The sequence below is a fragment of the Lithobates pipiens genome, unplaced genomic scaffold (assembly GCF_037356315.1).
Source record: "Lithobates pipiens isolate NorthernLeopardFrog02 unplaced genomic scaffold, aLitPip1_a1.2 Scaffold_3, whole genome shotgun sequence".
Classification (NCBI taxonomy): Eukaryota; Metazoa; Chordata; class Amphibia; order Anura; family Ranidae; genus Lithobates; species Lithobates pipiens.
In genome coordinates, this window is record NW_027507790.1 from 8,058,989 (window position 1) to 8,071,815 (window position 12,827).

A 12,827-nucleotide genomic window follows, 5' to 3' on the forward strand; every position below is an offset into this window, starting at 1 on the left:
AATAAAAAAGCCCAATTACAAAATGCCCAAAAACACCTTGACATGCCTCATCTGGTATTTTTGTGGCATTTGTTTCTTTCTGGCAACTTGACCATGTAGATAATTTTTGTACAAGTATTTAAGTATTTTCGTATTGTGCTCCTTAAAAACAACCACATCATCTTGTTCCAGAGCAACCTGTATTTCTCCTAAAGTTACCTGTGGGTCTTTTTTTTGTACCCTGAACAATTCTTCTGGCAGTTGTGGCTGCAACATTTCTTGGTCTACCTGACCTTGGCTTGGTATTCAGAGATCCCCGAATTTAACATTTCTTAATAAGTGATTGAACAGTACTTACTGGTACATTAAAGGCTTTGGATATCTTTTTATACCCTTTTCCATTACCTTGTTACTCAGGTCAGTCAACTTTTGACAGTTCTTTTCTGCTCCCAAGGGCTCAGTATTTAGCCTGCTCAGTGCAACCACATGATAGATAGCAAACTCATTGACTATTTATAAACGGAAACTAATTGCAGTTTTAAAAAGCCACAGATGTGGGGAATTAACCTTTAATTGCCATTTTAACCTGTGTGTGTCACCTTGTGTGTCAGTAACCAAGGCCAAACATACCAGGATATGTTAACTTTTGCTCAGGGCTATTTGGGTGTTTTCTGTTTTTATTTAAAAAGGAGCCAAACAATTACGTGATAATAAATGGGTTTGTGTGATCCCTATCCTTAAATAAAAGAGAGTTTTTTTGCATGTGTGACAGACTCAACCAGGAGAGGGGCTTTTGGAGGGGACTTCAGGGTAGCTGCTTGCCTGACTATGGGCCCTGGCTTTTGAGGGGGCTCTAGTCTTGAGAGATGTATGCCTTGGGGACCCTTGGAGTGGCCTTGCTTCAGATTTGGGTCCATGTCTCCCCGAAACACACAGACTCTGGGAATCTAGGCTTGAGATACATATTTGGGTACTTTGTGCCCAAACCAGCAATGATGGCTTTAGACTGTGAGACTCAGAATAGTTGTTAATCGAATCAGCTTAAACCAACCTGATAATGGGGTCTCCCACTATAGTCTGTTTATTAAGGTGTTATGTGTTTAGTTAAGTATGTCTCTTCCATTCTGTGTCTCCTAGGTGTGCATTCCCATTGTTAATTTTCACCTATAGTTTCTGTCTGTGTGATTATCTCTTGTGAATAATAGTGTGTCCACATTACCTTGTTATCAATCTATTGTGGCATGTTATTTGTTTATGTTTATAAAAATGTGTAATGTACTTTGTGTATTCAGTGTTATTGATGCTGGAGTGTCAGGGTGGCTAGTTATTAATTAATTCATGTTAATTAGATCATTGTCAGCTATTAGTTGCTAGATGTGGATTAGCATACTGTTTATGTTGGCTGTTCCTTAGCTATGTTAATTATATTCCTGTTTGCAGTTTGCATTGTTAGGGTAATGTTATCAAACTCGTATCTAATCTTGCATGATATACATGCACTTAAGCTAATTTGTCTAGTATCTTGGGTACAATATTCAACTATTATACCTGGTTCCAGACTAGAGGAAGCTATATCTCGACAGAAGCACTCAAGCTGGGTGCTGGGCGTTCCATCACAGCATGATCAGTCATATTTTCAATATTAATACCAAAATTTCACAATTTCTGTCAGGGTATGCAAACTTTTGGGCACAACTGTAGATACATGTGTGAGTTTGAGATGTGTAATGGTGAGCAAAAAAAGGAGCAATACAAGGTATGGATAAAGTAATGATTTATAGGAAATCATTGCTTTCAGTGGTTAAATAATTATGTGCAGTGGAAAATATGGTCAAAACGTACTTTCAATCTACAAGTTTATCAAAGAAAAGAAGCATAGAAGCACATCATCACAGTGGATTACCTCAACATAGTGTTGCCTCCTGTGTTAAAAATATAAATATAAGAGCATAATATGCCAAATTTGTTCAACATTACATGGTCTGATTTGTCCCAGATTTAACTATTAACGAAAAGGATTTGGAATTACCAAACACTTCACTTTATACAGACACTGTTCCATATTATTAGCAAACGGCTTGTTTTAGCTATCTGTGGTAAAGGATCAATTTTTCTTCTATGCATGTAACGTCCCTGAATTGCTGATAAGGAACTTGCAGACAAGCCTGGAGGGAATACATACTGAGAGCTATCTACTACACCGTTCAGTGAAATGCATGGGAAAATCCAAAGCAAAAAACTGTAATATAACAATATACTACTACTATACAAAAAGACATCTAAATATTTGTGCCTCACAGTCCAAATCCTAATATAATATAGTCAAGTACAATTTTAGCTAGCCAATTTAAGTTAGCTTCAGATATCCCTAAAGGAAAAGCATAATGTTTTTTCAATGAGCAATTTTTTTCAGCTATTATCACAATTTCCTATTCCTAGAGGCTTCCTATATGCTTGCTCTTTCATATTTTTTGTCATTGTTTTAAATATATAAAAGTTTGTAGATTCATCACAAGGGGGGACAAACACTAAGTTTGTGAATACCACTGAATCATAGTCTTGGACTGTGAAAAGGAAAAGTAATCAGACAAATAGGAAGTTGAATTTTTGTAATAGCAAATATATTTGGCTGCATCAATTAACATATAGATATAATAGCATGTTATACAAACTGTAGACACTTTTTTTTAAATCATCAACAGCATTTAACATATGATTTCTTTTTAGCTGATTTCTTTCATATGCATATATGAATAGACTCTGCAATCACCATATATTCCCTTTAAATCTAATTTCATGATGAAGAAAAAATTCTTTACATTTATGAATTGGGTTCTACATCATAGTTGTTAATATACAAGCACAGAGTATTTAGAGTTGTCCAGAGCGTAACACAAACACAGGCTACTCCATGAATTCACAAAGAATGTCCTGTAACTGTAAAACAGCTTAGAATACTGTAGACAGAATGCTCTCCACTGTAATAAGGATATATGCAAAGAGCAAGTACAAGTTTTGTGGTACCATACTGTTTCCTGATAAAGCACAGACAATGCTCCCAGGCCTTACCATCCATATCCAGCCTCTGTATAATGACCTCCAGTTCCACTTCATTGGGCATGTACCCCAGCGACCTCATTGCAGTGCCCAGCTCCTGCTTGGAGATGAAACCATTTCCGTCCCGATCAAACACCTTGAAGGCTTCTCGAATTTCTGTGTAGACAGACAAAGAAGATTAACCATTCCCAAGCCATTATATCTGTTTTCATGAAGAACCTCATGTTGGAAAGAATTATCTACTTCTTTCAAAACCTAATGCATAATGTTCAAGCAATTAATCTTTGTTCTAAAAAGAAATTTCACACTGATGCGTTTTTTATTTAATTTTTTTATGCAGTTATAGAAATACTGAGCATTAATTGTTTTACATTTTAAAAACAGAGAAGCCCTAAACATTCACATATTTATGCTAGAAACGACCTGTTCAACAACAGTGCAACTATTCATATGCTTATGCTACAAATATTTCAATGTAGGTTATTATTATCATTACAATACATTAGAATAGAATATTTATTTGTTTTAATGTTAGCCTTTCCATGCACTGAAGCCCTCACAAACAACTGACCACAAACTGATATATTTGATGAAGGAAATGCTTTAATCCATTATAAAGTTTTTTTTTTAAATAACCCTTGGACTGTTCCATATTGTGAAACATTAGAAACTCCATCCCAGTTTCAGACATTGACCAAAACTGGTTGTCCTGAATTGCTTTGCATCTGGCTCCATCTAAATTGTCCACCATCCTGAACAGCACTGCCAATGAAAAGCTGTCAAATCATGCTTCACTTTTGGGATGGGTTTCACGTGGTGGGGAGAAGCATTGGTATTTTATAACAAGGCAACTGCCACTTGTGTGCTGGGTCTTCCTTCAGCACTCTGGTAAAATCTGATACATTTATTTTTCTTCAACATAGTTCCATAGTTAGTCTAGTCCACCTAGTTCAGCCAATAAAAGTGAAAAAAAAGTTATACAATCCTTTATACATGCAGTTGATCCAGAGGAAGGCAAAAAAAATAAAAAAATAAAAAAAACAGCAAAGCATGACCCAATTTGCTCCAGCAAGGGAAAAAAGTCCTTCCTGATCCCCCAAGAGGCAATTGGACATTCCTTGATTCAACTTTACCTATACATGTTAGTATCCAGTTATATTATGTACATTTAGGAAAGAATCCAAGCCTTTTTAAAGCAATCTACTGAGACAGGCAGAATCAGCTTTTGTGGGAGTCTATTTCACATTTTCAGAGCTCTTACTGTGAAGTAACCTTTATTTATTTGGAGAATAAATCTCTTTTCCTCCAGATGTAAAGAGTGCCCCCTTGTCCTCTGTGATGAACTTAAAGTGAATAACTCAACACCAAGTTCACTATATGGGCCATTTAACATTTTATCTCCCCTTAATCTCCTCTTCTCAAGAGAGAACAAATTCAGTTCCTCTAATCTTTACTCATAGCTAAGTTCCTCCACGCCTCTTATCAGTTTGGTTGCCTTTCTCTGCACTTTCTTCAGTTCCCCAATATCTTTTATGTGAACTGGTGACCAAAACTGAACTGTATATTTCATATGAGGTCTTACTAATGATTTGTACAAGGGTAAATGATATCTCTCTCTCTGGAGTCTATACCTCTCTTAATACAAGAAAGGATTTTGCTCATTTTGGAAACCGCTGCTTGGCATTGCATCCCATCATTAAGCTTATGATCTATCAGAGCACCCAGATCCTTCCCCACCATTGATTCCCACAGTTGTACTCCCCCTAGTATGTATGATAAATGCATAGCCCCCAAGTGCATACATTTACATTTATCAACATTAAACCTCATTTGCCACATAGTTGCCCAATTATACAGTGCATTGAGGTCAGCTTGTACATTGGAGAGGTCCTGTAAGGATGATATTCAACTAGATAGCTTGGTGTCATCTACAAAGACTAAAATGGTACTTTTAATCCTAGACCAACAATGGGTTTCTTTTTTTTCTTTTTGCACAAAGCCCAACATTGTGTAGTGACTTATAGCTGTCCCATGGATGGTTTCTACTATCTTCAATGTCAGAGTAAGAAGTTACTTCTCTGACTAATGCCTTTGTTACACCAGTCATTGTGTTTTAGTGGCTGGTCTTCTTTAAAGTCCTGGTTGTATCGTTTTCCATTTTTCTTAGTGGATTCAACAGTACTCTATATGATGTTCAAAGGTTTTATTTAATTTTATAATGTAACCCTTTTGGGTGCATCTCCATAATTTTATTCTGTGGCATTCAATGAGTAGGCATATTTATTCTGAGATTTCTAAATATAGTAGAGCTGCATTCAACTAACTATAGAAATGTCTGAAGGCAACTGGTAGCACCAGAACTTATTTAGAGGATTTCACAGCAAAGGTGGATGAATACTCGTAAAAGTGAATACAATAAACACATTCCAAGGTTTTCTATATATAACTGTAAAACTTTATAGATTCTATTTCACTTTATTATGGACTTTTTTTTTTTTTTACATAAATAACATCCAATCCTGTTAAATCTTTTTAATTCTAAAACACTGCCATGAACATTAGGAGACTATACATGAACATACAGGCTCAACATGACAATTCTGGAACCAGGGTGGTGGTAGCACTAGACACCACCAAAGCCTTCGATTCCGTAGAATGGCTGTACTTGTGGGAGTGCTTACACAGCTATGGCTTTAGTTCACAGTTTATGAAGTGGGTTAAGCTTCTTTATCAGACACCTAAAGCAAGGATATTTGTCAATGGCTGGCTTTCGGAACAGTTCCCTCTGGAAAGGGGTACAAGACAGGGATGTCCCCTGTCCCCCCCTACTGTATGCCCTGGCAGCAGAGCTGCTGGCAATTGACATTAGAGCAGACACTAATATAAAAGGATTGAGAAGAGGACACACAGATAAAATAGGTCTATAGGCTGATGACACTATTCTGTACTTGGCAGATCAGGGACCTTCACTACAGGTTGCACTTCAAATCATTGAAAAAATGGGTAGTTACTCGGGATTGTGTATCAACTGGGACAAATCCCAAATCCTCCCACTGGACATCTTTATCCCCCAAAACAAACCCAACTTTACCATTATCTAGAGTATCCAAAATTAAGTACTTGGGGGTGGAGGTCATTAGGACTTTGACGGACTACACACACCTGAATGTTGCACGCCTATTTGACTTGATAAAGTCCAAAACCCAGACATGATCCAGGCTGCCACTAGGGGTGATGGGATTTATAAATATAATAAAAATGATTTTGTTACCCAAAATACTATATATGGTTTGGCATGCTCCTCTCTATATCCCTTTAAAAGTTTTTAAACAAATGGAAGCCATTCTAAACTCATTTGTATGGGGAAATGGCAGACATAAACTGGCCTGGCTTGTTTTAAAGAACCCTACGGATATGGGAGGAGTGTCCCTTCCTGATCTACAAGATTATTACTTGGCAGCTCAACTCTCCCACATATACCACTTTAACAAAGTGGAAATGCAAAGCTATAGATCCTTAGTATGTAATAAACCTGGTCACCCAGCATTTACCCAGCTCCAAGCTATCCTCAGAGGGAAACAAGGTATAATATGGGAATGCTACTACATCATCAAAGAATATGGGAAATCACGTTGAAAAAGCAAAACACCCACACCCCACTATGGTTCAACAAACACCTACCTGAGTTAGAATCTTTCTCAGACTTGACAGTATGGGCTACACACGGCATAATATACCTCCATCATGTGTTATCTAACTCCAGACTCAATCAGTTTCAAGTACTTAAGGAAGAATATACACTCCCTAACCAGATGGCTTTTAAGTATATACAGCTCTTCTATGGATTAACCTCCCTGGCGGTACGATTATTTCGGATTTTAGGTGCTAAAAGCGGTACCATTATTTTGCATGAAAATTTGGCGTTTTATATTGTAGTTCTGTAATTCTTAGGAATAACTCTCTTAAATCTGTCCAAACCAGAGTCTAGCAGACATCCCGGGTATGATAAAGTTTGAAAAATTAAATCATAAATTATAATATAATAAATAATTATAAATAATTGTACCAAATAATAATATAACAATAATAAAAATTATTCAATAATTTTATCAAATCAAAAACACTGAAAATTGCTCAGTTGCAGAATTGTCACTGTCATTACTTTTCAGTATTTGATGACGGATCTCCCCACAAATCGCTATCGCTCAATTCTGCAAGTGATTCTAATTTATTATCGCTGTTTTCTAGCTGGTCTAAAATCATTTTTGATGTAAAGGGACAGTTTTGGTTGCTATGGGCAATCTCCAGTTTCCAGGCATAAAGAACAGTTTTTATTATATAAAACTGCATGCAGGACACTGGGCAGACCACTAGGGACAACGGGGATGTGAAATATTTACATACAGCAATGTAATCTGTAAGATTACATTATACTGTATGTTTACTGTTTGTTTCACTTTTTGAATTTGGCGCCGATCTCCGTGCCCGTGCGTCGCAACGCTCGCAGGGCACGGAGATCGGCGATGTAATGCATCGAGCCAGACACGGCTCGCTCGTACAGCGGGGAGACAACGCTGGATCCGAGGGAGAAGGTGAGTAAACGTCCTCCTGGATCCAGCGATGCAGTCCCGAGTCTGACTCGGGGATACCGCTTTTGGTATGAAAAATCCACCCCGAGTCAGACTCGGGAATACCGTCAGGGGGGTTAAAAACACAATTACCAAATATGGAGGTAGTGTCAGATTCTCCCCCCCAGTTCTGGATATAATAATGGGAAAGGCACCCTCTAAACTCATACTGACCCTGTATCTAAAGATCAGAAACTGTAGGTCAAATGCCATTGCACAAAAGGCAAAAATGGAATGGTAAAAAGACATAGGCCCCTTACAGAAGGAAGACTGGGATGAAATAATGGAAGGGACCAGACTGACGTCCCCCAAGTTATCTGACAGACTGACACAGATATACATTGTACACAAAGCCTACCTGACTCCCCTAAAAAAGGCAAAATTCCTTCATACATATGACCCGACATGCCATTTATGCCACACAGCACCAGGTACGTTCTTCCATCTCATATGGAACTGCCCAAACATTCAGACATATTGGGCGCAGATTGTTCAGTTTTTACATGACAATATGGGATCCCCAGTAGTATTAGACCCCAAACTATGTCTTCTGGGACTTCTGCCAGATGTAGAAATTGACAAATACCAAGCTACATTTGTAAATGAAACTCTGTTTATGGCTCGTAAGGGCATAGACAAAGTATGGATGCAGGCCCAGCCTCTCTCCATATGCCAATGGAAGAGGGACGTTAATGAAGCACTGCCATTTAAAAAATTTGTCTATGCCCATAGAAAGTGAGCGCATAAGTACTCAAAGGTGTGGGATAGATGGTTAGAGGATGGAGAAACATGTGCCTAAAATACTCCAAGCCCTGCAGACAGGCCTACTTAGATGAAAGTAGAAGGTGTAAACCATGAAAATCTTAAACAGAACCGTATTGGTAGTAGAATGACATGAAGTCTGTTAAACACTGGATGTCTATACCCTCATACACTTGTGCCTTAACATGTATGTACAAAGAATCTCACACAAAATAACTGTTATAATGTACTGTTTGTTATTCCACATAAGCAACTACTTTTTAAAATGACTTTTATCCAAATAGTTGGCTTTTTCCAATGAAAAAAAAATCTTTTTAATTCTAGATTGTCATGCTACAAAATGTCAAAGGCCGAAGTAGGGTGAATACTTATGCAAACCACTGTATATTGCATGTTCTTTAGGTAATAATGAACAGTGAAATGACCATGATGCCACCTGTCTTTAAGCAATGCTCCCTTTTCTGGAATTATCTCCCTGACATAGTTCTCTCTTCCCAAATGCTCCTTCTATTTGCGGGAAATCCATTTCCTATGTTTACCACACTTATATGTTGCAGAGGCACACTCTTCTGCACCCCCTGCAACATGCTGTAAATGGGCCATGACAGAATAAGATATGTTGCCTGACATTTCAAATGCTTTCATCATTAAATCTTCATTATTTTGGCCTTGGCTGCTTAAACAGGGCAGTGCAGATACACTGACATGAATACAATATTGAGCCTATGTGTCCACAGGTGTCCCGTCCTGTATATCAAAAAAAAGGACCAAAGTAGGATGAATTAAAACAAAACAAAACATTAAAGCATATTTAAACCCATAAACAAAAACATATTATATTGCAGCTTACCAATTCTTAGATGTCATGGCTGTACTCGTTTTCTGTTTTAAGATTGTTTAATTTATTTTCACCTGGCGATCCAGCCAGCAACACGCCCCTGGTCTTAGGATGGCTCCTCCACCCCTAGACGGCAGCAGTGTCTGGAGAGGTTAGTGTTAGAAGGACTAGTAGATTTAAATGGACTTTTACATAAGTGACTAACCTGGGTATACATTAGTAGATTTTCTAACGAACATCCTTACTAATAATCATAAGTAACATTTGTATGAAAATTCTCAGTACCTTTGACAACTTGACAAATGATGTTCAAACAATAGCTGACAATTTCATGTGCTTTTAACATTTGATTTTGGAGTGAATGGACCCAATGAAAACCATATACACTGTTAGAAATGTGTTTGTTCAGGAAAATTTTTCCCTCCTGTTTCTTCAATTTTCTCATCACTGTGGTCAAAAACTTTGATTTCACCCCACTAACAATCTGAATATCAAAAGAATGTTCTTAAAGCATAACATTTCTAATGAAACTCTACTAGTGTATACCCAGCTTAATAAACTAAAACTTGAGATTTTGATCAGTGTGTGGCCCGGACACACTTGACAGAAGTCGCTGGAAAACTTTTCTTGTTCAGCTGCTGCAGTCAATTAAATGCAGCTGCTGATCAGTGTATTCTAATAGCTGTGTTTATAGTCAATGAATAAAATCTGACCATTCTAAGCACCCTTACCTTAGTTATAAATGTTTTTTCTCAACCCCCCTAACTTCCACTTTTGCTGGGCAGCTTAGTCTTTTAAAGGAAACTGAAAAAATGCAACAGGATCAACAAGTAAAAAGCAGGGGGACTCAGAAAAGCAAAGTCTGCTTGGTAATGTCAGTGACAGACTGCATAATGTACAGTATATCATTTTTTAAATTTTGCCTTTAGTACCACTTTAGGGAGCCCTATTATGTAATGCGCTCTGAAAAGAGAAATGGGTTAGAAGTAAATGTAGTGGTGGATTTATACTCTTGGAGATCATTAAAACAACTGCCAGAACCCTTACCTTCTGGCAGAATCTGTGATGGATTTTCTGTGTATGGCCATACTTAGAACTGGAGCTATCTTAGGTCAAACATAACTGATGATGTTCCATCTGAAAGCTATCTCCCTGGGGTCCAATGTTTTTGACAATCTTTGATTATCCAGCTATTGTTAGACCACATCATGCCTTTCCATATTATGATACAGTGGCATACATGGCATTATTCTATGGAAGATTGACAGTAAAATGTTAGCTACCTCAAAGTATAACAGTGTATGGTATTTTGTCCTGTATGATAGCCAATGATTTAGAAAATAATATCCACGCTGGACTTTACAGTAACCTGTACATGGATCTATATATGCAAACATCTTGTTTATTAGCGTTAATAAAAAATGGTCTTAGCATAGCAGCATGCAAAACAGACTATTCATCCATGAACTTATTGACCAAAATCAGATACCAAGTTAGCCACCAATTAATCTGTGAATGCGTTACAGAAGTATGGTCCACCCAGCTGTTCTGCCAGTAGAGTTGTAATGTCCTCATTTAAATCAAAACTAGCCTTGCACATCTAAATTAGACAGACAATGCAAGATTGCACACAATTCTTACTACCACATATTACTACCACATATGTACTTCCATAAGAAAAATTAGCATGGCCCAAAAATTTATCTGCTGAAGTTAATTCAGGTTTATCAAAAAGCTATAAAAACCTGTGTTCAAATCAGCCACACAAGATTTACATCTTGTGTTATAATTGGGCACCAGTCCTCGAAAAAGGGCTCTGTTGTAACTTCTGTATACACTATGTAGGTGAATCTGTTTAAGTGTTTGATATTGTACACAATTTCAGATAAAAAAAAAAAAAAACCTTCAGTCAGGGCTGACAATTTTCTAAGGGCAATACGTGAATTCACTGACCTAGTTCATATACATTTAATAAAGCAGGACTGATATAGAATTTGTATAGCCAAGCACAACTGAGTTGGATCCAAGTGCACAGAAAGTTTTCCTAGTCCCCATTATACTCTAAACATTTTCTGCATATAACAGAAAAACCCTAAAACTCAGAATCCAAGTATATAAACTAAGTATGGCACCATTTTAGGCCTCCTCGTCAATGGAAGCACATGTTCCCTTACTTCAAAAAGTCTATCAAATCTATGAGAAGCTTACCTCCCAACTCTTACATGTACAGACTCATTATGTAGTCTATACTTATGTATGCATCTCTAGATTACAGTTAATCATACAGACATCATGACCACTACAGGACACCTTGTACAGTTTTATTAGTGTCAAAAATAGAGCAGAGAAACAAAGATTTCAAATAGAACAGATAAATAGGGCAGGAAGCAGGACAAAGCTCAGTCATGGGACTCCCCTAGTGTGTGTTTGTCGAAGAGGTATTCAGCCATGCCACTTTGTGGCGCTCCCATCTTACGCATGTTGGTCACATGATCACCAAACTCCTTTATGGATTTTACTTGCTCATCCAAGTAATGGGTTTCCAAGATGTCACAAAGATGAGGGTCGTTGCGTTCTGTAGCCAATTTGTGTACATCCAAAAGGGACTGGTTGACACTTTTCTCCAGCTGCAGAGCACATTCAAGAGCCTCCAAACCAATGCCCCACTCTTTAAGGTCTGGCTTCTTCACATCCTGCAAAAATATCCTTCCTCCACGTTGGTTCTGCATCTTCATAAGTTTCTCTGCATGGTCCCGTTCTTCATGGGATTGGTGCAGAAAATATTTTGCAAAGTTCCTCAATGCCACATCGTCACGATCAAAGTAATAAGACATAGAGAGGTACACGTAGGAGGCGTACAGCTCCAGGTTGACCTGCTGGTTGAGAGTGGCCACGCAGTCCTGGTGGAAATTCTGGCGAACCTGGGAGTTCATGGTGTCCAATGGCAGGTTCCGTTCAATCACTGTTGAAGCGCCAATCCAATTATCTTTATAGGGAAAGAGCAGGCTGATGGATCTATATATAAACATGTTATTGAGTTTGAGTCTCTTGAGTCCTTGGCATGCTACTATTGTAACTTCCAGCTGTGATTTGGTTGGACACGTAGCTTCACTTTTAAAGAGCTATTAATGTTCCTTCCTTGAAAAAATATGTTTTTAAATATGTACATAACGTGCACTTTTGTACTTTTTTCATGTCGGGTTTATTGCAAATTTATACCTTAAAGTAAGCACTGGTGTGATTTTCACACTTGTACCAACATTCACTTTTGTTTGTTATTTTATTAAATGTAGGGATTTCTAGATTAGCCACTGGAGACAAGTAAATTATCTACTACAACTTCACTGCCCAAAGCTTGCCATACACAGCTTGCATTTCCTGCTGAATTGGCCAAAGTTTGAGCCAAGGGTGGCCCTTTTGCCACCATCTGTCTTTACAAAAGTCAATTTTATAATTGAAGAAGCCAGGTGGAAAATTGCTGGCAGTGAGCATTGTTTCCAATGAACCTGCCAAACATTTTAATATGTATTTTGTACATTGTGTTTGGGTCCTGTGTTTTGGGA

The 12,827-nt window shown here is 37.7% G+C and overlaps 1 protein-coding gene and 1 pseudogene across 1 annotated transcript in view; both read right to left on the reverse strand.

The window, feature by feature from the left end:
- Window positions 1-12,827, reverse strand: part of CABP7 (calcium binding protein 7) — a 207,581-nt gene that overhangs the window by 108,378 nt on the left and 86,376 nt on the right. Inside the window, exon 2 of the mRNA XM_077461221.1 lies at window positions 3,049-3,192. Coding sequence (XP_077317347.1) covers window positions 3,049-3,192 — 144 coding nt within the window. The remainder of the gene's footprint in view (window positions 1-3,048; window positions 3,193-12,827) is intronic.
- LOC143939952 (ferritin heavy chain, oocyte isoform pseudogene) lies at window positions 11,637-12,212 on the reverse strand (annotated as a pseudogene).